This window comes from Xiphophorus couchianus, chromosome 7, assembly GCF_001444195.1.
Source record: "Xiphophorus couchianus chromosome 7, X_couchianus-1.0, whole genome shotgun sequence".
Taxonomy (NCBI): domain Eukaryota; kingdom Metazoa; phylum Chordata; class Actinopteri; order Cyprinodontiformes; family Poeciliidae; genus Xiphophorus; species Xiphophorus couchianus.
In genome coordinates this window covers 16,122,747-16,143,764 of record NC_040234.1, presented here as the reverse complement: position 1 = coordinate 16,143,764, position 21,018 = coordinate 16,122,747, and the positions used below count along the sequence as shown (strand labels likewise).

Genomic DNA, 21,018 nt, shown 5'->3' with positions numbered 1-21,018 from the left:
AAGTAAATGTTAAAATGTATTTGAGTAGTTTAGAACCCCCTGCAGATTCCTACACAAACACTTCTGTTTTTGATTATTCTGCCATACAGCTAAATGGGAGGTGAAAAAAAATCCAGCTTCTCTGCTGTATATTACAGCATATGGGTGTACTAATACTTTTTTTTTTTAGCTTAAATTGCAGCATTGGGTGATCACTTTGGCATTGTTACTATTCCAACCCAGGTTCCTCTATTTGCAGCCTTCAACCCATCTGCATTGTTGGGTCAGGTGTCATTTTTCTTTTTTAAATTATTTGGGGTTTATACCAAGTGAGTTTGCTGGCTAATTGGACAGTTATATGGTTGTTGAATCATGTACTGGTACTGACTGCAATGCAAGGCCTGCTTTAAAATGAAGTCTATAGCTTGTGAGCAATGTGAAGCAAAAACCTGGAGAATGATTGTGCTGCTTTTGGATTTGACTAAGCCTGGTGGACTAACACCAAAATATGCCTCCCTTAATCATCACTGACTGTTAAAACATCACAGTTTTGCCCATACTGCTTGGATTTTTAACTCATCTCTTTTCCTTGGACAAGGTAAGATTCTTCTTTCGTTTTACCTTTAGGAGGGATTTAATGCAACAAATGTGGGTTGTTCTGGGTATGTCCATGTGGTGGTTCTTCAAGAAATGACTCCCACCTTGTGAATCTCCCCCAATGGCATTTTCAGCCAATCCTCTAAGACTGTGACAGTACCTCTTGTTTGTGTATCTTCTTCCGCACTTTTTCCTTTCACTCGATTTTCCATTGATATGCTTGCAGCAATCTGTTGGTCAGTTTATTTGGCAAAGGCCTTTTGTTACTTCTGCCAGTGGCAGTCTGCTGGACACTGAAGTAAGAAATAATGTCCAGCAGAACTGCTCTATAATAATATAATAGAGCAGCTCTAATGTATTAAAAATGTATTGATATTCTTATGCTACCGTTTTGGGGGGTTTTAATTGCTTGTAATCTATTAACCCTCAAATTAAACTGAAATAAACGTATAAATTGTAGCACTTTGTGTGTAATTAATCAATATAATACAAGTTGAACAGGCTTATCTTACATTTTAAAATGTTTTATTAATCATTCCTTCACAATATTGTCTGGTACCTTCTAGCCTCTTTTATGAGAGCCGATCTTGTATGAGTGTAAGGTTTACGGAAGACTTGGACTTGCTCTCGCGATACTTTGGACAAGCCGTGGGATTTTAGAAATCGAGGGTTGTGGCAGAGGGGGTAAGTGACCACATAAACTGATAACGGATGTGTTCTCAACCGTGTTAAAATACAGCATCGGAGTGACCGTGGGCTACTCGTGTTTGGTGCAATAAAACCAGAGCTAAACTAGACGCTCACGTCTCATATGTTTACAGTGACAGTTAGCTTCTAATATGGCGACGGCTGTGTGTCAATGCAGGACTAAGGCTGCTTCATGGAAGCGACTGGAACCAGATGAACCTCTGTAGCATCCTTACAGCTGTTCTGTGAGCGCAGGGTGATTATTTACAGGTCAGATATGGGACACCCGATAGGACAAACTAACTGTTGTGTTTGAATAAAATTATCTTTACGTTTTCTATGAGAGCATGGACTTGTAAGCAACCACCGCAGCCGCCCCTTATCGATAAGGCTTTGTTCAGATGTGCCCAGAGCGTTCACATTTACAATCAATGCTGCATTTATTTCCATATTAGTATTAACTCTGATCTTTGGCAAAATTTTGACTACAGCAGTAAGGTTGTTTCACGGCTACATGTATTAACCATTGAAAATCATTCCCATATTTAAAATTGTTTTTTGTTTAATTATAGGTGGAAGTAAAAGGAACTCCTTAATATGAGTGATGATAAACCCTTCCAGTGCACTGCTCCTGGGTGTGGACAGGTAAATCCTTGCAGTTTTCAGTCATTAAAAATAAATAACATAGACTTTATATACCTATGTATATGATCCTTATCATGTATCCTCATTCATATATATATATATATATATATATATATATATATATATATATATATATAATATAAAGTGTTACCATAAAAAGTAACCAAATATAAAGATGATTGTTTTTTTGCCACAAGATACAACATCTTTATTATGATGTTTTGTTTTTGTTTTTCATTTTTGTTTATACCTTACATAGAGATTCACTAATGAAGACCATTTGGCTGTCCACAAACACAAACATGAGATGACACTGAAGTTTGGCCCAGCAAGAAATGACAATCTTATCATTGCAGGTGAGTTCACTATTAATTTCAGGTGGGCTATTTAAATGACAAGTATTTTATCACCAAGCCAGTTTACTTACAATAATGTCAATTTCAGACCAAACTCCTACACCCACCCGCTTTTTAAAGAATTGCGAGGAAGTTGGTCTCTTTAACGAACTTGCAAGTCCGTTCGATCATGACTTCAAAAAATCGACCGAAGATGACATCAAAAAGGTGTTAAACTTGCTTCCAGATCATCCTAGTTTTGGGTCCATTTTGAACTTTTTTCCTGATAATCCTTGTTCTGTTTTTGGTCCTTGTTTTGCAGCTACCCCTGGATTTGTCACCTCTTGCTACACCAATTATACGCAACAAAATTGAGGAACCCACAGTTATAGACGCACATAGAGACAGCCCGCTGCCTCATCCTGAATCCACTACAAGTGATGATAAGGTAAAGCTTAAAAAACTACACCTGGTTGACTTGTGGCTTGTGATTTTCTCTTGATTGTCTTATCAATTTATCTGCTGTATAGTTTGTGGATTTATTGCAATGAGCTGCTTGAAATACAGTACTTGTGTAATGATAACTGTCGGGGCAACATTGTGCATTCGCACAATAGTTATCGGGCCAATGAAGATTTACTTCTTCTCCTGATAAATGAGTGACTCCATCATGTTAGAGGTGTTCAATTAACTGATCTGGTGTTGATGACGCATTCTTGCAGCTATGGTCTTGTATGGTGTTTTCAGGACTTATCTTTGCAGCCAGCCTCACTGCCAACATCCACTATAGTCCACCCTGCATCCCTCCAAGTTCCCAATGTACTTCTAGCAACCACAGAGACTAGTGTTGTAATACAGCCAGCTCTCCCATCGCCAACATCTAGCTCTGTTATTACCCAAGTCCCCTCCACTAATAGGCCTATAGTGTAAGTAACAAAATGCATCCATTTTAAAAACATCTTAGTTTCTACCAAATCACTTGTGAAGTATATTGTGGTGAGCTTGCATTTTATGCAGCATGCGCTTGTTCTTTTGTTGTTGTTTTTTTAAATTCATTTGCATTCTGAAATCTTTTTGTTTAGCTGCAAAGAAATTATGTTGCATCAATAAAACAAAAATGATATCGGTGTTGTTCAGATACTGTGTTTATTGTTTTGAGTGAGTAGTATTTAATCTTCACTATTAGGAAGCATTTTTCAACCGAGTGCCCATAATCTTTGGCTGTTTGACTGACTGGGAGTCATGATGGTTAAACGTTAGATTTTTTTATTACAAATTTGCTCTCAGACAGAGTTGAATAAATCAACTGAGTTTGGACTGAAACCCAGTGTTTTATTCAGAAATTTTAATACTTTCATGAAGGTCATAAACTGTGTATATGAAACCACTTTGTGCAAATCACCATTAGCACAGGCAGCAAACAGCAACTCAGCATCATACTGCCAGCACTATGCTTGACAGCTGCTACAATGCTGAAGCCTGATCTTGAAAGTGCTACCTTGACATATTGCGCAGGAAGGAAATAATTTTAAGCAAACACTGATTCTGTAAGGACGAGTGGAGAGATATCCAACCAGAATTATTCCAGAAGTTTGTTGATGGCGGTAAGAAATGTGTTTTCAAAGGGCAACTAGCAGAGGGACATTCAACTTAAAATAAAAAGATGCATTTGAAGCATGTTTGTATGTTTTTGATACTGGATTTGAACACAAGTTTGGATGTATTTTGGTTAGAATTCATGATTGTTCTTCTGTGTGTGTGAAGCAAAGTATATAAACTTTTGCTAATCTATGCATTCCTTTAGCTTGTTCTAAGAATATAGTGCTACTTGAATATAGGAAGTAGGAAACCTTTGAATTCAGTAGAGTTGTTAAGAAGAAATGTATTTTCTGGAACAAGTATTTATGATTGCAATGAATATCAGAAGAGTTTGACAAACTCAGTTGATTTTTCTGTATCTGCCCTGAGGAAATAACACTGTATCTGGGCAACACCGATCATTATTATCAGGTCTCGTGTAGTCTTTTTTTTGTCGAGTTGTTCCTGTATGGTCTGTGATATTTGCATTTTAGAGTAGAGGTTTAGGAACTTATATATTTTTTTTTTGGTTCCTTTATCTTATCTCCGTCATCTAAATATGTCATAATTGTATGCTGATAATCATTCTGTCTTGTAGGGATAGTTTTGACTTTTTTTTTTCCAAGTCAGGTTGTGTGGAGTTGTCAGCAGTCAGTATTTTCCATTCAGTAGCTTGTGACCAGAGTTACCGTAGTTTAAAGAAATACTTTTTACCAAAGAGTGGATAAAATGATTTGGATCTGAAGCGGACATGTTTAAAATGAATATCTTTAAACATTTTCAGGCCCAAAAAGCTAATGTTAATGCTGTTTTTATGAACACTGTGGATGGTTATCTACTTTAAAGTTTCCGGTCTTTAAACAAAAAGTGTTAAATTTGAAACTTGCATTTTAAATCATCAGGTGACTCAGTTTCTCTGTCATGTCACTTAACCTGCTTTGTTTAACTAAGCAGGAGTTTAATTGACAACAAGCATCGATCCTCAGTTTGAATAGCTGACTTGTGCAAATCAAATAACCGTGTAAGATTGGTACTTACCCTGGTATTACCAGTTATTAGCACCAATCACAATTACTTTCTTATTTTCCAGTAAGACTTGGGCCACTGTTTACAGCAGGTAAAGCTCTGACTGTTGACAATAACTCTGCAAAACCTGAATTAAAATGAATCAGTTTATTCCTTCAAGACATTCTGTTTATGCATTGATTGTTGTTTTGTGTTTTACTTATTTGTGGTTTCTTTTCTCTTTTAGCCCAGTGACTGGTACCTTCCCTGTGCTCTTACAGTTGCCTAATGGCCAGACCATGCCAGTTGCAATACCTGCATCGATTACAAGCTCAAGTGTACATATCCCAACTACAATCCCAGTGAGTGCTCTGTCAAAAATAATTTGCACAAATTGAGTATTCCAGAAATTATATTCTGTGTTGCATCAGATCTTTTGGGTTTTCTGTATTTTGTCCTGTACAAACACAGAATTCAATTGCTTTAACAAATAAAGGTACTCTATAGAGATTCAATCGGCTTGTAACTGGAATCAACCAGCTTTTAACTTGAGGAATTGGCTAGTTGCTGGTCAGCACCAAACTGAAGAGTCCTATGTTTGGCAAACAGTGAGTTTTGCTGACATGCTAGCTTCTCTTTTTAAATGCAAATTAAATTACTTGAAGCATATTTTTGTTTTAAAATTGACCTGGATACACATTTTTGCACTTAAGTGCGAAATTATCTCGCCTGAAATGTACGCAAAAACGCATAAAACACATTGTATTGTAAAAAGGAACTCTGAGAGATTATCGTGGTTTGGCAGTCACCTCAGAGAATGAGCGGTTGAGGGAAATAATAAACTTACAAGTAAAACAGTCTGTCAGTGCTGGAAAGAAACAGGATTTAGCTAAGCTCTTTGAGGCTGGAGGCCAGGATGCCTTACAGAGCTCTGTCCTTGTAGAATTAAACAACCAGGTTTTTATCTCTGGCACAATTGAAAGGCTGTACAAAAATGTTCTTTTGATTGTCTCAGTAATACAAACCTCAGGTGGATGTCCCTCACGTGACTCCCTCACGTGGATGTCTGTCGTATTTTGCGTTGCTGCCGCGATTGTCTGCGTTCAATGGACAGCAGGGGGCGCTGGTGGAAATTTTTTACTAAAGGGGAGCGCTGGGATTCCTTTGGGGGGCGTTTGCTCGAAGGTAAACTTTACACCTTATATGCACAACAATACCAGTTTAGACTTTGAGAAACTTGCTAAAACGGTGCTGTGTAGCATTAAATTTTGTTTAACTGGTATTGTTGTACATCTTTTATCATTTTGGTCAATTTGTGAAAGATTTAACAACTAACATCAGAAAATGGCACAGAACAAGAATACTTTTTTTCCACTCTGATTGGCTGCTGATAGACCTACCGATTTTAACCTGAATGTTCATTCATTACATTTTTCGTAGACGCCTGTAAAAATAATTTCTATTCACATGGCCTTTTGGTTCTCTGGGAAATTATTTTTGATGATAAATGCAGAAACAACCATAAAAATCAAATCATCAACAATAGTGATAGTAATATTAATAATAAAATAATATTCAGTGCAAAGAAACCTACAAATTGTTTTGATTGGGGGCGTTGAGGGACCTGGATAATGAACAGGGAGGCGCTGGCCCAAAAAAGGTTGAGAAACAGTGTGATAGAAGCACAGCAGGGAGAAGCCTCCATCTCCCCTGTCTGCTGGGATATGGAGAGCCTCTGACAAGTAAAGAACGGCTAAAATAGATGGAGAACACGAGCCACCAGTGGGTCTCCCTGTTCCTCGATCATCTCTTCCTCCCTACCCCTCTCATGTGTTCCCCACCTCCCTCACTGTCTCGCTGTCAGCGGCTGTGAAAAGAGGCCTGAATCTGGCCTTCTGACTCGTGTCTCTCCATCCTCTCCTCATCTTCCCTGTCCATATGCTCTCACTCAGGCAGGCAGAGGTTCATTAGCGTGCACGCTGCATCTCCATGTGGCGCTGCCTCCGCAAAATAACGGGCCATCCAACCTAATGAGGCTGAGATATGGGGGGAAGCTCTGAGAGTCTGCCATAGCTGTTAGTGTTTGTGTTGCGGGGTGAGGTGGAGGGGGCCAACACCAGGCTTTTTCCCGCCGAAGACTAATTTTCTCTGGTCTGATCTGTGTCTGTGTCTCTGTTGTCAGCTTGTCAGACCTGTCACCGTAGTGCCTGCCGTCCCTGGAATCCCTGGACCTCCCTCGCCACAGCCTCAGCCCGTCCAATCAGAAGCAAAGCTGGTATTTATTAGCTCATTTACATCAGATATCATTTCCATGCTGTGTCTGTTATTTCCCATTTGAGGGAGATGATAACAGCCAAGGTAATAAGAGGATCTAGCATTAAAGGAGTAATACAATGGTTAGCCTTTTCCCCCCAGTAAGATTTTAATTACACCTTTTTTCAATCAACAATCCTTCTGGAGTTGATCCACTGTGACACATAAGTCACAAAAATCATGACATGTTTTAGTCATTTATAAAACAACATGTCATACAATATATTATACCATCTTTGGCAAAATGTTATCTACAAATAATAAAAATGATCATTTAGCATTTTATCAGAAATAGTTTTAGAACATAAACTAGAGTTGGACTTTAAATTTGCTGGTTAGTGGTATTAGATTATTTTGAGCTGAACTAGCCATTGACGCTAACACTTTGGTTGAAAACTCAAAAATCTGTTTTTTGGGGGGGGTTTTTCAACACTCTTCAGAGTGTTGTGAAGAATACTTAAAACCCACTTTCAGATCATCACTTATTCTGTGATCGTCATGTCTTTTACACCTCAGGTCTTAACACCGAATCGGGATTTGAAGTCGGACAACCAAAATCACTTCCCTGATCCACCTCAGAGGGTATTCTCAAACTTGTAATTATTATGAACTTAAAGGAGTGAAAAATATTTCTTTAAAGAGTGTGGAATAGTGATTTGAAACAAAGCAAAAACAGCATCAGCACAAGTTTTTCCACTAAGTAGTGGCACAGCAAGATTTTCCTGTGTTGCTGATCTGACACAGGAAATTTGACACAGGATCTGAGAAATATGACGACCAACAGGATGAGCTAAAGGTTCAGAGCGTGTTTCCTCAACAGATCATGCAGTGACACATACAGTAAAGATCGATAACCACTACTACTCGGGCAACACTACATAGTTTCATTTTATGCAAAATGAAGTTTCTAAGATGCAATAAAACTTTTTTTTTTTTAATGTCATTTTAACCGACCTATTGGGAACACCCTGAAATAAACATAAAAAGTTGCTTCAATAAAAATAATATATTATTAAAATTAAGATGTCAAGAGTTGTGGTAGGTCATTAAAAGTGCCTTAAAAGTCTCGAGACGACTACTAATCCTTTATGTGGGATCAGGAAATTATTGTGTTGTGTAATCCAGTATTGTCCCTTACAGTTTGTGGGGTTAACTTTAACTCATCATTTTATGTCAGGCCCATTCAACATTTGTAGATAAATGAGGTATGATCTGAAAGGCGCTACAGAGCTTCACAATTAGAAACACTGTAGGTGTGAACAGCAAATTTAAGGCGCCTGAAATGTCAAGGCTATAATTATTTTGTCTTTGCTCATAAAACCTATTTTTACAGCAAGTGCTATCACACACACAGTTACATTGCTTTGGGTTCTAATATAACTAAAAAGACTGCTTATTACAGGATGTGTAGAAAAAAAGCAATTGGAAAGCTATGAATATGAATATTGTCAGGTTTTTGCGGTGTGAGTGGTGGTGAGGCAGAGGCAGCAAACCCAGGTAGCGATAAAGTAGATGATTTAATAAGATGCAAATCCAAAAGTCCAGAACACAGAGAAGCAGAGAGCAATGATCACTACAGGTGACAACTGGAAACTAGACAGACACGACGAGGATCCGACAAGGAACAAAGAACACATGTGGGGTTAAATACACAGAGGGTAATCAAAGAGACAAGAAACACCTGGAAACAATCAAGGGGAGACAGGACAACACGGAGACTCAGAGAGACAGAAACTCAAAATAAACACAGATAAGGGACAGATCCCGACAAATATATTTATTAAAGATGAATTAAAATCAGCTCCATGGGAAGGTAAAGCCTTTACAAGAACTGCAAAACAGATATTTACCATACATCACTGACTGAGACAAATAAAACCAATTTGGAAAGCGTTCAGCATCATTTATTTAAATTAAGTTTAAAGTATAACTTAATTTTATTAAGTTATAGTTATTAACTAATAATAACCATTTGCTTAACAAAATAAATAGCCAATTATCTTTCAATCTTAATTTAGACTGACCTTTTACTAGTCATAGTTTCCCTTTATTTTTCTTCTATAGCCTCAAGCTATAGAAGATAATATCCTTTCTCAGACACATAAGTCACAAAAAACATGACATATTGTCTAAAAGCAAAAATAGAATCAGATAAAAGCAACATGAAACAATGTCTCTCCTGTTTGAGAAAAGACACAGTAGGAAAACATTTACGATGGGATTATTGATGATTTGTTACAACAATTTCTAAAAAGAAAGCTGTTATGTGCAACGTATGACTTCTTCCAGGAACTCTGATAACTGTACAGAAATTATTATTTTTTTGGCATCATTTTGTTTCCTTCCCAGCTTGAACCACCTGCTGGAAACTATCTCCGAAACAACATTCAATTGAATAAGGCATTTGTTGTTATGCAGGTAATAGAGGAAAAAAAAAAGTTTTGTAATTTATACTTTTTTTTCTTTTCTTATCGTTTTTTACTTCCGACAATGACATTTTAAAAATGGATTTTGTATGGTGTCTCATGGAAAGATAATTAGACGTATTTGTGCTAAAGAAACGCATCATATTAACCCTCTATGGTGTGAGGACAGTCACAGCAGTCCTATATAACAGAAGTGATAGTTAAAGCCCACTGTTCTGAAGTGTGTGGGCGGGAGATCAGAGGCAATATGATGAAGCATAGATCACAGAACCCGTGAACATCGTGTAAGTGTTCACAGCGTGCTCTGCCTGTGGAAATTATCAGCCAAGCCGTAAAGAAGTGTGCGTGTTGAGTGGGAAGGACTGATCCTGACTGGTGGGGAATAATAGAGGGCGGGGCAGGGAGTTATTCAAGATCATGCGGAGCAGAGATGACAAACGCCGAGACATCGTTTTGCACAGCACGCCGTCACCAGGGCCAACCTGATGGGAAGGAGGAGGGGCACGAGGGGGGCAACGAGCGAGAGCCAGCTGGGGGCATCCTGGCAAATGCTCAGCGAGGCACATTAAGTCAGCCTCACCCTGCATGGAACCTTTTGTTCAGCAGAATCCTGCCTGACCTGCATCCCCCCCTCCTCCGCCCTCCTCACTAGCGGCGCCTCCCACCACACTCGGCTCATCAGCAAACACCTAATGAGCCTGCATCAAGAAAACAGACCCCCAGCTCAACCTGCCCGCTTCCCACCCCCACCCGGCGAGGGGAGCCGGCGTAGACGGCACTTTACAAGGACTGATGATGCTGCAAAGACCACAATAATGATAATTAACTTGCTGAATTTAGAAGATTATGCTGTTAATTAGTTGCAAAATAAAGATAAGTAATATAGTAGCAGATGGTTGAATAACACCCATGAGATGGAGGGTTATTACACTGATGAGGTATCCATGGCAGAGATGAAATATGAATCTGACTGGCTTTTCCCTCATTCTGCAGGCCATTCCAGGAGAATAATATCTTGTTTCTGCCAGAAGAGCTTCTGGAAGGGTATTACACGATAAACTAATTTGGTAGATAGATTGGTCTGGCAAAGGTAGCTGTTAGAATAATGCGGTGCTCTGTTTTGCCATGTAAATGTATTCTCTCTCACTTTGTTATTGCTTGGAGCCTCATTCACTTTCACCTTGTTTGCCGAAGGTTTGATGTTGAAAAAATTGACCTGTGAATTTCACACACCGGTTTGTAGAGGAGGAGATCCTGCAAATAGACAGTTTTTACCTCAAGTTATCAGTAGATTTCACCAAACACCCTTTTTTGAGTCACTACAAAACATGCAATGTAATTGTGCAGAGCCTGACAAGTCGTGATAAAAATGGGAAAGATGAGGTTTTTAACGGGTCTTTTGGTAACTATCACTTCAGCTAACCAACAACATTTAATACAGTTGTGTGTGTGAAGTAATCCAGTATCATATACACAGTTTTAGCTTATATGTGTTTTAGTAGCAGTATCATAAATCAGCCGTATTTTTTCTTAACAATCGATGAAGAAAACTTGAATATTATTTCTTACTACACTAAATCTAGTCAAACATGCAGTGAAATTGAGTATTTTATAGTATCTAGTAAATGTTCTCAGTAATAACATGAGGAGTTTTTCCTGATCCGTCTCTGCAGCTAGTGCTAAGCCTTCTCTGAAGCAAGTTTTTAAGAGCTACTAACTAATTTTTTTAAACCATTTTTATTTCAACTTTTCCAACGCAACTCTCTCTCTCTCTGACAGCATGTACCACAGTTGGAAAGTTGCCTTTTGGCTAATTCTGGCATTTTTATATTGATATAGTTATCAATATGCATTTCCCCTTTTAAATTTTTAACTAGCCTATAGCATTGTATGACTTTAGAAGTTAGCAGCTATAAAAGTATTCATAATGTTGCTTATTTATGGCAAATGCTTCAATTTCTAACACAGCAACTGCAGAGGGGTAAAAAGCTTTAAACTAATGTATGTTTATTGCAGAATCAAAATATTACACTGGAAATATGTTGAAAAATTCAAGGTTATGATGTGTGCAATAATTCAAAGTTATTAGTGGAGCCTGCTAATTATTTTCCACAACTTTTTCTTCCAAGTGCACTATCTCAGCTGGCTGATAGGGTTTGATGACTGTATTGCCAGTACGCATTTTTTTAATGTTGAGAATGGTAATAATACGTTTTAACATCCCATTATTTCTAAAAAAAAATATGGAGAACAATGAAAATAATTGTAATTATTTGAGAGACGCCTGTCTGATTTCCTATCAGACACAAACTTCCTGGTTTATTAAAAAATAATTTTAAATCCAAATATCTGAGATGTATTAATAAGTTAGGGTTTAGCTGTGTATACATAGTTTTAAACCACTTCTTGTTTATAATAATTGTTTTTCAAGCTGTTCAGTGACTATCTGTCCTCTTCTGTTCGCAGAAACTGAAAGCCACATTAAGCCAGCAGCTTCCTCAGGTAACCAATGGAGATGGAGGCGAGGTCCAGAGCAGTGCAGTAACCCACACCGTTAATCCCGCTTCCCCTGCTCCGACCCCAACTCCAGTCCCGACTCCAACCCCGGTGCCGGCTGCGATCCTAACTCCGGCTCCCCAACTGCCTACAACTGAGGAAGCCTCCACACATTCCCTTCAGCAGCCAGCCACCTCCACCACAGAAACACCCGTAGGTTTTCATGCCAACAGTCCAACTTGTATCCTCAAAACACCCCACTTAGTGGCAGAAGATGTTATTGAGGTGTGCCTCTAAAATTCAGGAGGTATTTTAATGATGCTCTATTTGCACAAAACAGAGTATCAAAGAACAAATTTGACAACTGCTTTGATAAGATTTTTTTGTGCTGAAACTCTTTATTTTTGACATTCAGTATATTCACACTACCCTAACTGTAGTGCTGAAGTTTTCCCATGAGCAGTCATTGAACATTGTTTTTAGAACTACATGCATGTATGTCCTTCCTATTGTCACCTTCCAGGCTTCCCCTGCTCCTCCTGTGCCAAACCCTCCAACCACAGGAGGCCGGCGGCGCAGAACCACCAGCGAAGACCCCGATGAGAAGAGACGCAAGTTCCTAGAGCGTAACCGGGCCGCAGCTTCTCGCTGTCGGCAGAAGAGGAAAGTATGGGTCCAGTCTCTGGAAAAGAAGGCCGAGGACCTGGGCTCCATGAATACACAACTACAGGTGATCCCAGACACCTTTTGCATGCAACAACCTGTTTATTTAATTTTTTTGTGTGTGTGCTAGCATTAAGATGCATAAATATGTGTGTGTATTCATCATGCATCATGAAGAGATGTTACACACTCTTTTCCTCCTCTGCTGTGATGAAGTCATTAAAGCCGATTAAGCCGAGCTGCCGTGTGACAGCAGTAGAGTGTGAGCCCTTTACGTCGATACGTCCCTGTCAATAAAGATGTATCCTCCAGATGTCAGCCGCACACAAGCGTGTCGCCGCTTCTGTCTCTGCAGTTTACCGAATGGCCTCAAAAATCTCCCAGGGAAAAGGTGTCTTTTTGAACCTTCATTTCGCAGGAAGCAATTAGGATCTGATGCTGACAAGTTCGAAACAGTTCATGTGTCTGCTGTCTCTGTTGATAAATGTGAGTCGGGGGTGCGGCACATCGGTGTTCCAGACAATTAAATGAGATGTGATGTTTACTTGCTTACCGTCTTGTTTTTTTTGTTTTTTTTTTGGATAAAAGCAGAGTGAGATACGGAGGAAAGAGGAGGGGAATACTCGGCAGCATAAAAAAATGCTTCAGAATAAAACAGCGTTCAAAATCAAGTTATCACCACATTTCATGGTTGTTCTGTCTACAATTACATTTGAATGAGAGAGGATCAAAACCAAGACATAGGTGAGTAAGAGCAGATATATAACAGATACCTGAAAACAGGTATCTGAAAAACAGAGAAAAGTGTCCCGGCTAGATAAGAGGGGAACAACATGTGGTAGAGAATATAAGGCCACTTTCTATCAAAGCATTAATCAGCAGAGCAGCTTTTGTGTGGAGAAAAAAAAGGAAAAGAAACCCATGCTGACATGGCCCAGCTGATCAGCGAAACTGCCTCTAATGATGCACAATTATTTTAACATCATCCTTAACTGGCTTTTTAATGAGGTGTCAGACCAGACAGCTCATAGGGCTCCCAGCATTACCCAAGGCCCAATTGCTACTTTCGATTAAGTTAGAAACGAGTTTTAACTCTCCATTGTCCTGTTTAGGTTACTTTAACTTGTAGCTGTGGTGTAATTTGATGTAAATGATCCTTTAAAGTAAGCGGCAGATCTGCTGTCATGCTCCCTGTGTCACTTTTTTAGCCAAAACTTTATCTCTGTAATAAATTGGAAGGAGTATTAAAAAAAGAGCCCACCTGTGTTTATATTAGCTTTAAATGGCAGCAGATATGCTGGAAGCATTCTGAAAATGGTGCTGGCTACATGTGATACATATGCTCCTTCCAGCTGTGTTTAAATCTGGCTTACAATAGCTCAGCCCTGCCAACACCAGCAAAACCAAACAGATGGAATCAGATAAATTGGCTGCTTTTAAACTAATAGATTAAGCCACTCTCAGTCCTTTAAAGGAGAAGAGAAGGAGCTTAAATCTGCCACTGGTTGTTGCGCGGGCCCCTGGCCGCTCTAAATCCAGTTAAAGTCACCTTCAGCGTAATGTGGCTCTCTTTTACGACATGCAGAAATCCTCAGCTCTCTTGGGAGCTGTAACGACACAGGAGTGTAAATCTCTGCAGCCTCTACGAAGTTGTACTGACAACCCTAACAGCTCACCTCTGACAAATGTGCTGGTTGGTAGCCAGTGAAGGCCCATAATTATTGTGCAGCAAGCAGTGTTTTATACTTTATCCTCTATTAATTTATTATATCATTTCTCCTTTCTTGTGTTTGTTGTTTTCTCAGGGGAAGAAATGCAAGTTCCCCGGAATAATGCACAGCACTAAAGTACAAATGGGGTCCTGAATATTGTAATTTAATGATTTCGTCATTAGCTCTAAAAAAATGTAGCTATTCCTATGGGACGAAACAAAGGCAGATAGAAGCTGTACTTGTGTGTGCGTGTTATTATTCATGTTTACTGCATGGATGAGAGAAAAAGCTTTTGCCTATTCTAATGGCCATGGTCATGGGTGACATCTAGTGTCATAAGGTGCAGATTGCAACCACGTCAAAACCAAATATCTGCCTTTTTAGGTTTAGTCCAGCTAGAGTACGAGGCTGTTTAAAAACACTATTATTTATGAGCTTATTTATTAGCTTATATACAGACTGTTCAAAAACACTATTATTTATTAGCAAGATGTTAGAATTGACCAAGATGTCAGCTTACAAGAGAACAACAGAAATGAATATGTAAACAATGTCTAATAGGCAATTTTATAAGTGTAAAATAGTAGTACAACATCTAACACACAGATATAGAATTTTCCTTCTTGGAAGTTGCTTTCCGCCTTTAAATATTTTAATACACAAAATCTGTAATATGCTGAATTTTGATTCCCAAAATCCAGAAAGGAAGCTTTGACCTGCTAATGCTGATTTTAGCCTATTGAGATTTCCCTTTAAGACAATAGAAAAAAAATGAAATAACAGCAATTTAAATACATTTTTTATCATTCCTGGTGTGACTTATCATATTAGAAGTAAGGGGAATGTAACATGTATGACAGAGGATTTGATATAAATATGGTTCAACAAATACTTTGAAATGAAGACAAATAGCTGATCATTTTGACATTTTAAGCTTTTTTGGCCGATTAGAGGTAATAAATCTTTAGTCTGTGTGAATTCTCCAGAGAATGTAGGTCCTTACCTACATATGAGATTTCATTTCTGAATTCAATATGTTTTATATCAGGCATGATTTGAAAAGCCAAAAGCTTAAAGCTGAGCAACTTTGTAGTCTGTTCAGCCTTCCTGTTATCATTTTGAAGTCTCGCTATCTTCTTCTGTTTCCTATAAAATTCCCCTGTCCGAATTTGTAAATGTCTCATTGATACTGAGCTTACCAAACCAAAGAGTGTTGCTCTTAGTATGACTTGGTAGTGATTAGTATGAATTAAATGATTGAAAAAAAAAATCTAATTGTTTCCAACCGGCCAGGTTGATCAAATTGAAAATATTCAGATTTTGCTCACCAGCTGATGTACTGGAGCTCCTCTAGTGCAAAAAAAATGCATTTCACTTATTTTTATTTTTAAATCTGTTTTTATATTTCTGTTTTCAGATATTTCTAGCTTAAGAAATGTATCTACTTTATAAAAATACTTGAAAAGCAGTGGTCTACATCTGATCTTGGTGTTGTGGGGAACCTCCTTTCTGAAGAGAGACAATTTCTTTGACTGTCGTCGTGTGTCTCTTGTTTCCCCAAGAATGAAGTCACCCTGCTGAGAAACGAAGTGGCTCAGCTGAAGCAGCTTCTTCTGGCTCATAAAGATTGCCCTGTAACCGTCATGCAGAAGAAGTCTGGCTATCACAGTGAGTAATGTTCCATTATTCTCAGCCTGAGGCTGCATGTGAAACGTGTCTAAAATGAGCTCCAGCTAAGGACATGTCTTAGCAGAAAGAACCATCGACATGCTAGGCTCTATTCTTCTTGTTTATTCTCCGTAAAACTTTTCAGAACTTTAGATCTTTATTGGTGGTGCTGCTGTTCCCATCCTTTCAGAGAGGCCACAGCTGGCGTGTGAAATGCTTTTCGTCATCTGGCGCCCAGATAAACATTTGTGAGATGACGTTAAATGTCTGTGCTCTTCACGCAGGGTGTCTTGTTTTATTGCTTCACCTGTATGTGGTGATTAAACTTTTTTCCCCCCTTCTAATGTTTTCAGCTTACAGTGATCATCTTTATCAACACTTAAAAGACTGTGCTGATTCTGAAGTTCTTAATTTAAATTTCTTGTTGTCAGCTTACTCTGCAGAGCATCATAACATGTTCTCATTTAGAATCATTTCACCGATTTTTCTTCGTTTTCCTCAGATGGGGCCTCTGTCATTTTGGTTTTGTGGTCATAACTTACCTCCCCTCACAGATGAGGCACTCTGCAAAAAGAAGAGATTGCAACACACCCCCTCCTCCACACTGTAGCCCTAAAGACATCGCCTGACTTGTATTGACAGTGATTGCCACCAAAATGAGTCCATTAAAGCAGCAGGCTTGTCAAGACTGCAGAAAATTTTCATTGTGGATCGTCCGCCAAGCAGCCCTGTTCATTATGCATCTCTTATTGCCTACCATCCCACAGACACACTTCCTGTGCATGATGGGACTCAGGGCGTCCAGGCTGGAGTTGAAGGCTCATTTGGTGTGGTGCAGATATTGTTCTTAGTGGCATCCACAAAAGAATATGGTCCTCTTTCCTCTCCAAGATCTCTCCTCTCTCCCTCTGGATATTTGTAAAGGTTGACACTTGAAGCACTTTTTGTCCTGTTTTGGAGGAATCCCCCAGATACATCAATTGATGTGGTTGGCCAGACAGATTTAATATGAGCATAAACAAAAAATCTAGTTCATATAGAGGCTGGAAAAAATTGAAATGAAATATCAAACATTTACTCTGATATTAATCAAAATAAAAATTTTTAGAGTGTTTGAAAACTATTAAAACATTGTTAGATCTCCTTTCTTAAACTTCTCACTGTTTGTTTTATATACATTGCATCAACAGAACTGTCTTTATTCCAGCTTTTAAAAATGTCTAATGTGCTTTTATGAATAATATAATCTATAATTAAATTTGTGCATACATCTTTTGTATTTTAAATAGACAAATGAACAGCAATAGTGTAAAGTAAATATACATATTTCTTACAAATGAAAAATTGAGAAGTGTGGTATCAATTTTTGATTTACCTCCCTTTATTCTGATACCACCAAATAAAATCTTCTGCCACCAATTACATTCAGAAGTCACATAATTAATAAATAGGACATATGTGTGTGTATAATTTAATTTCAGTTTTAATCCAGATTTTTTGATCAGAGAGGTTTGTTGGAGAACAATAGTGGACAAACGGCAACATGAAGATCAAGGAACACGAGAGAGAGGACAGAGAGGAAAACCTGTGGCGACATTTAGGTCATGAGGCAAAAGGTCAAGGTTCAAACGGCTTAATTCACCAGCTGACAATTGAAAGCATTAAACAAAGAAATAGCAAATAATTTTATTGTAACTTTGAAGGAGATGCTGAGATCTGAAAATCTGTTTAAAGGACAGCAAAAAGCTTTTGGATTCCACAACTCCTGACGATAATTTAAAATGTTATGTGAACACCATGATCAAACCATTCCCAATGTAAAATATTGCATTGATAGTGGCAGCATCATCCTGTGGGTATGTTTGTCTTCCACAAGGATCTGGTAGCTGATTGGATCTGATGGGAGTAAAATACAGGGCAATCCTGGATTAAAAATATATTAGACCAGAGCTACAGTGGAATGATTTAGAACAAAGCATATTCATGTGTGAAAATGACCTAGTCAATGTCCACATTAAATTCAAATGAACAATGACAAAATGTGGAAAGGCTCCAAAGGCAGGATTACTGTTTCAAGGCAATGAGGACCCCCTTGTTGGGAGTCTCTGAAATAATCTACTTTGCTAATGAGTAAAGTCTTTTTATTAAACTCTGACCAATCCACTAAAGATCTCATCAAGCTTTATGTTTTCCCTGTTACAAATCCCATAAGGCTTCTCCGCCCTCCAGACCCTGTAATACCCTTCATCGTCTTGCCCAGGCGTAGCCGTGGCAGGTGGAAGGGAATAGCCCAGACTGCCCCGCAAACAAGCCAGGACATGGTTTCGCTTGGCAAGCCGAGCTGTCCATCTGTTTACAGCGAAGACCCTCTTAAAAAAAGCCCAACAAAAAAACAGGAGAGCGGAAATAAGCCCTCTTTGCCCTGGGAAGCAGAAATTTAGAGTATTATGATAAATCCACTGGCTACCACTTAGTGTTGTTAAAAGTAATGATGTTCACTTGAACATGAAACAAAACTCACCAAGTTAATTTATTCTGAAGTTAACCTCCTGAAACAGAATTTTAAAAAAGCACTTTAGGGCGGGAAGGTGGCTGAAATCTCATCTTTTTTTTGGAATCTTTTACATTCTCAGAGACCCAGTCATTAATTACAGAGAGCCATAACAAGTGACTTCATATCATTAGCCATATTAATTATCATTGTGCTCCTTATTCCTGTATGAAACAGAGCATGAGAGTGGAGTCTCTTTTTTTTTTCCATCAGGATCCAATTAATTCAAGGCAACTGCCTAACAGCTGGTGGCATTTCGACTCCAAGTCTTCCCTACTCTCCAGTGTGAGCATCATTAAAATCAGGTGCTGTAATCATCTGTCGCTGCAGTAGTTGGCAAGGTAACAAGAAACAAATGAGAATGCAGTTAGGGATGGGAAACAGTGCCACATGCCCCAGAATGTAATGCACCCTTATGATGTGGGTTTAAATTGACACTGGAGCGTTAATTAAAGGAAAGAGGTGCAAAAGTAGCATTATGGGGATTAATGAAATGGTTTGCAAACTCCACATGCAGATAGCTGTTTTGCATGTAATTAGGCTGCTGCAACAAAGCCATCCCGAGCCTTTTGGATTTCATGTGCTAGAATGTAATCCAATCAAGCGGCATTCTGAGCACGGTAGGCAACGTAACTGAATATTTTCTGATGCCTTTACAGTCTCCGACAAAGACGAAAGCTGCGAGGAGATGTCCGTCCCCAGCAGCCCGCAGAATGAGGCCATCCAGCACAGCTCCGTCAGCACCTCCAACGGGGTCAGCAGCTCCTCCTCCTCCTCAACGACCCCGGCGGTCTCAGCCCCACCCAGCGCCGCTGCGGCCACATCAAAGCAGAGCACAGAGGAGAGCCAACCGCGGAGGGCCAGCACCCGGTCCCAGCCTTCAGGGAGCTGATCATCCCAAACTGTTCCAGAGCATCCCACACTGGAGCGCTAGTGGCCCTCAAACCTTTTTGTGACAAACAGAGGAAAGGGGTTCTCTCTAGTCTTCAGTTGTGGACCATACACTTTAATTTATTCTTGATTGTTTGGGTAAATGTTTGTTAACTTTTGTACTTGATAGTCTATGCTTTTAAAGATGCAATGTTTTCTCTTCACTAAAGAAAAGCACTTTAGGTGTAACTTGTACAAAATGTTGCTTTTAATTGTTTTCATATATGTTTGACTTATTTATTTTGTATGGCAGCAAAAATCAAAAAAGTATTTAACAAATTAACATTTTCTCAACTATTCTACTTCTAACGGGGTTATTGAGATGAAATCCACACCTAATCTTGGTTACAACAAAACTGTATGCACATAAGAATTATTTTTAATAAACTAGGATTTAGCTTATTAACTATGTAAAATTGGACGGAACGTAGAGCAACCTTTTTGGTAATAACAGCTTCAATACAAGAAAAATAACCCACACTGTCAGGTTCCTACCTCCAAACTTAGCTGCTGGTGTGGCATTTTTGGGTTGACATCCAACGCTATTTTTCACCAAAACATGTTGTGTCCAAAGGCATCCTAACAGTTTAATTTTAGTCTGATTCTCACTGTATTTCATTGACTTGCCAAAGTATTTTACAGTAAACTTTAAATGAGCATCAGAATGTTTTCTTTTTTCTTCAGCAGAGAAGTCTTGCACCCCACGTTGAGTGACTTATTTTCATTTTCAGGGAAAAAGTGAACTTGCTAAATCTATCTGAATTTCTCTTTGATTGGTCCTTTGTTCTCGAGCAACTCTTCTGAGTATTCTATTGACTCCTCTGTCAACAACTCAATGATGCGCCGAAGTGCTAAGACTCAAATCGGAGAAATGCAACTGCAGTGGAATCAGTATGTTTTGCAGCAATAATGTTGGGAAGGTCTTGAAAAAACTCTTTGCTTTTATCAATCATGAGATACTTATTCATCCATCCATCCATCCATCTTCTTCCGCTTATCCGAGGTCGGGTCGCGGGGGTAGCAGCTTCAGAAGGGAGGCCCAGACTTCCCTCTCCCCGGCCACTTCTTCCAGCTCTTTCGGGGGAATCCCGAGGCGTTCCCAGGCCAGCCGAGAGACATAGTCCCTCCAGCGTGTCCTGGGTCTTCCCCGGGGCCTCCTCCCGGTGGGACGTGCCCGGAACACCTCACCAGGGAGGCGTCCAGGAGGCACCAGATGCCCGAGCCACCTCAACTGGCTCCTCTCGATGTGAAGGAGCAGCGGCTCTACTCTGAGTCCCTCCCGGATGACTGAGCTTCTCACCCTATCTCTAAGGGAGAGCCCAGCTACCCTACGGAGAAAACCCATTTCGGCCGCTTGTATCCGCGATCTCGTTCTTTCGGTCATGACCCAAAGCTCATGACCATAGATGATATACTTATTCATATGCCATTTA

General features: G+C 39.2%; 1 protein-coding gene across 5 annotated transcripts; it reads left to right on the top strand.

Moving 5' to 3' along the window:
• Window positions 1-1,186: 1,186 nt before the first annotated feature.
• Window positions 1,187-20,541, top strand: atf2 (activating transcription factor 2). 5 transcript variants are annotated; one of them, XM_028023015.1, is made up of 14 exons: window positions 1,210-1,260; window positions 1,442-1,533; window positions 1,836-1,908; window positions 2,168-2,264; window positions 2,353-2,471; window positions 2,566-2,691; window positions 2,991-3,169; window positions 5,074-5,188; window positions 7,009-7,101; window positions 7,656-7,721; window positions 12,032-12,274; window positions 12,585-12,791; window positions 15,999-16,104; window positions 19,315-20,541. In XM_028023015.1, exons 3-14 carry the CDS (start codon window positions 1,861-1,863, stop codon window positions 19,545-19,547), a joined length of 1,632 nt encoding a protein of 543 aa, XP_027878816.1. In that variant the 5' UTR covers window positions 1,210-1,260; window positions 1,442-1,533; window positions 1,836-1,860; the 3' UTR covers window positions 19,548-20,541. The 5 variants fall into 5 exon arrangements, with proteins under 5 accessions (XP_027878815.1, XP_027878818.1, XP_027878817.1 ...); XM_028023014.1 differs by lacking the exon at window positions 1,442-1,533 and having other exon boundaries at window positions 1,187-1,260; XM_028023017.1 differs by lacking the exons at window positions 1,442-1,533; window positions 19,315-20,541 and adding an exon at window positions 18,869-19,308 and having other exon boundaries at window positions 1,187-1,260.
• Window positions 20,542-21,018: the final 477 nt, after the last annotated feature.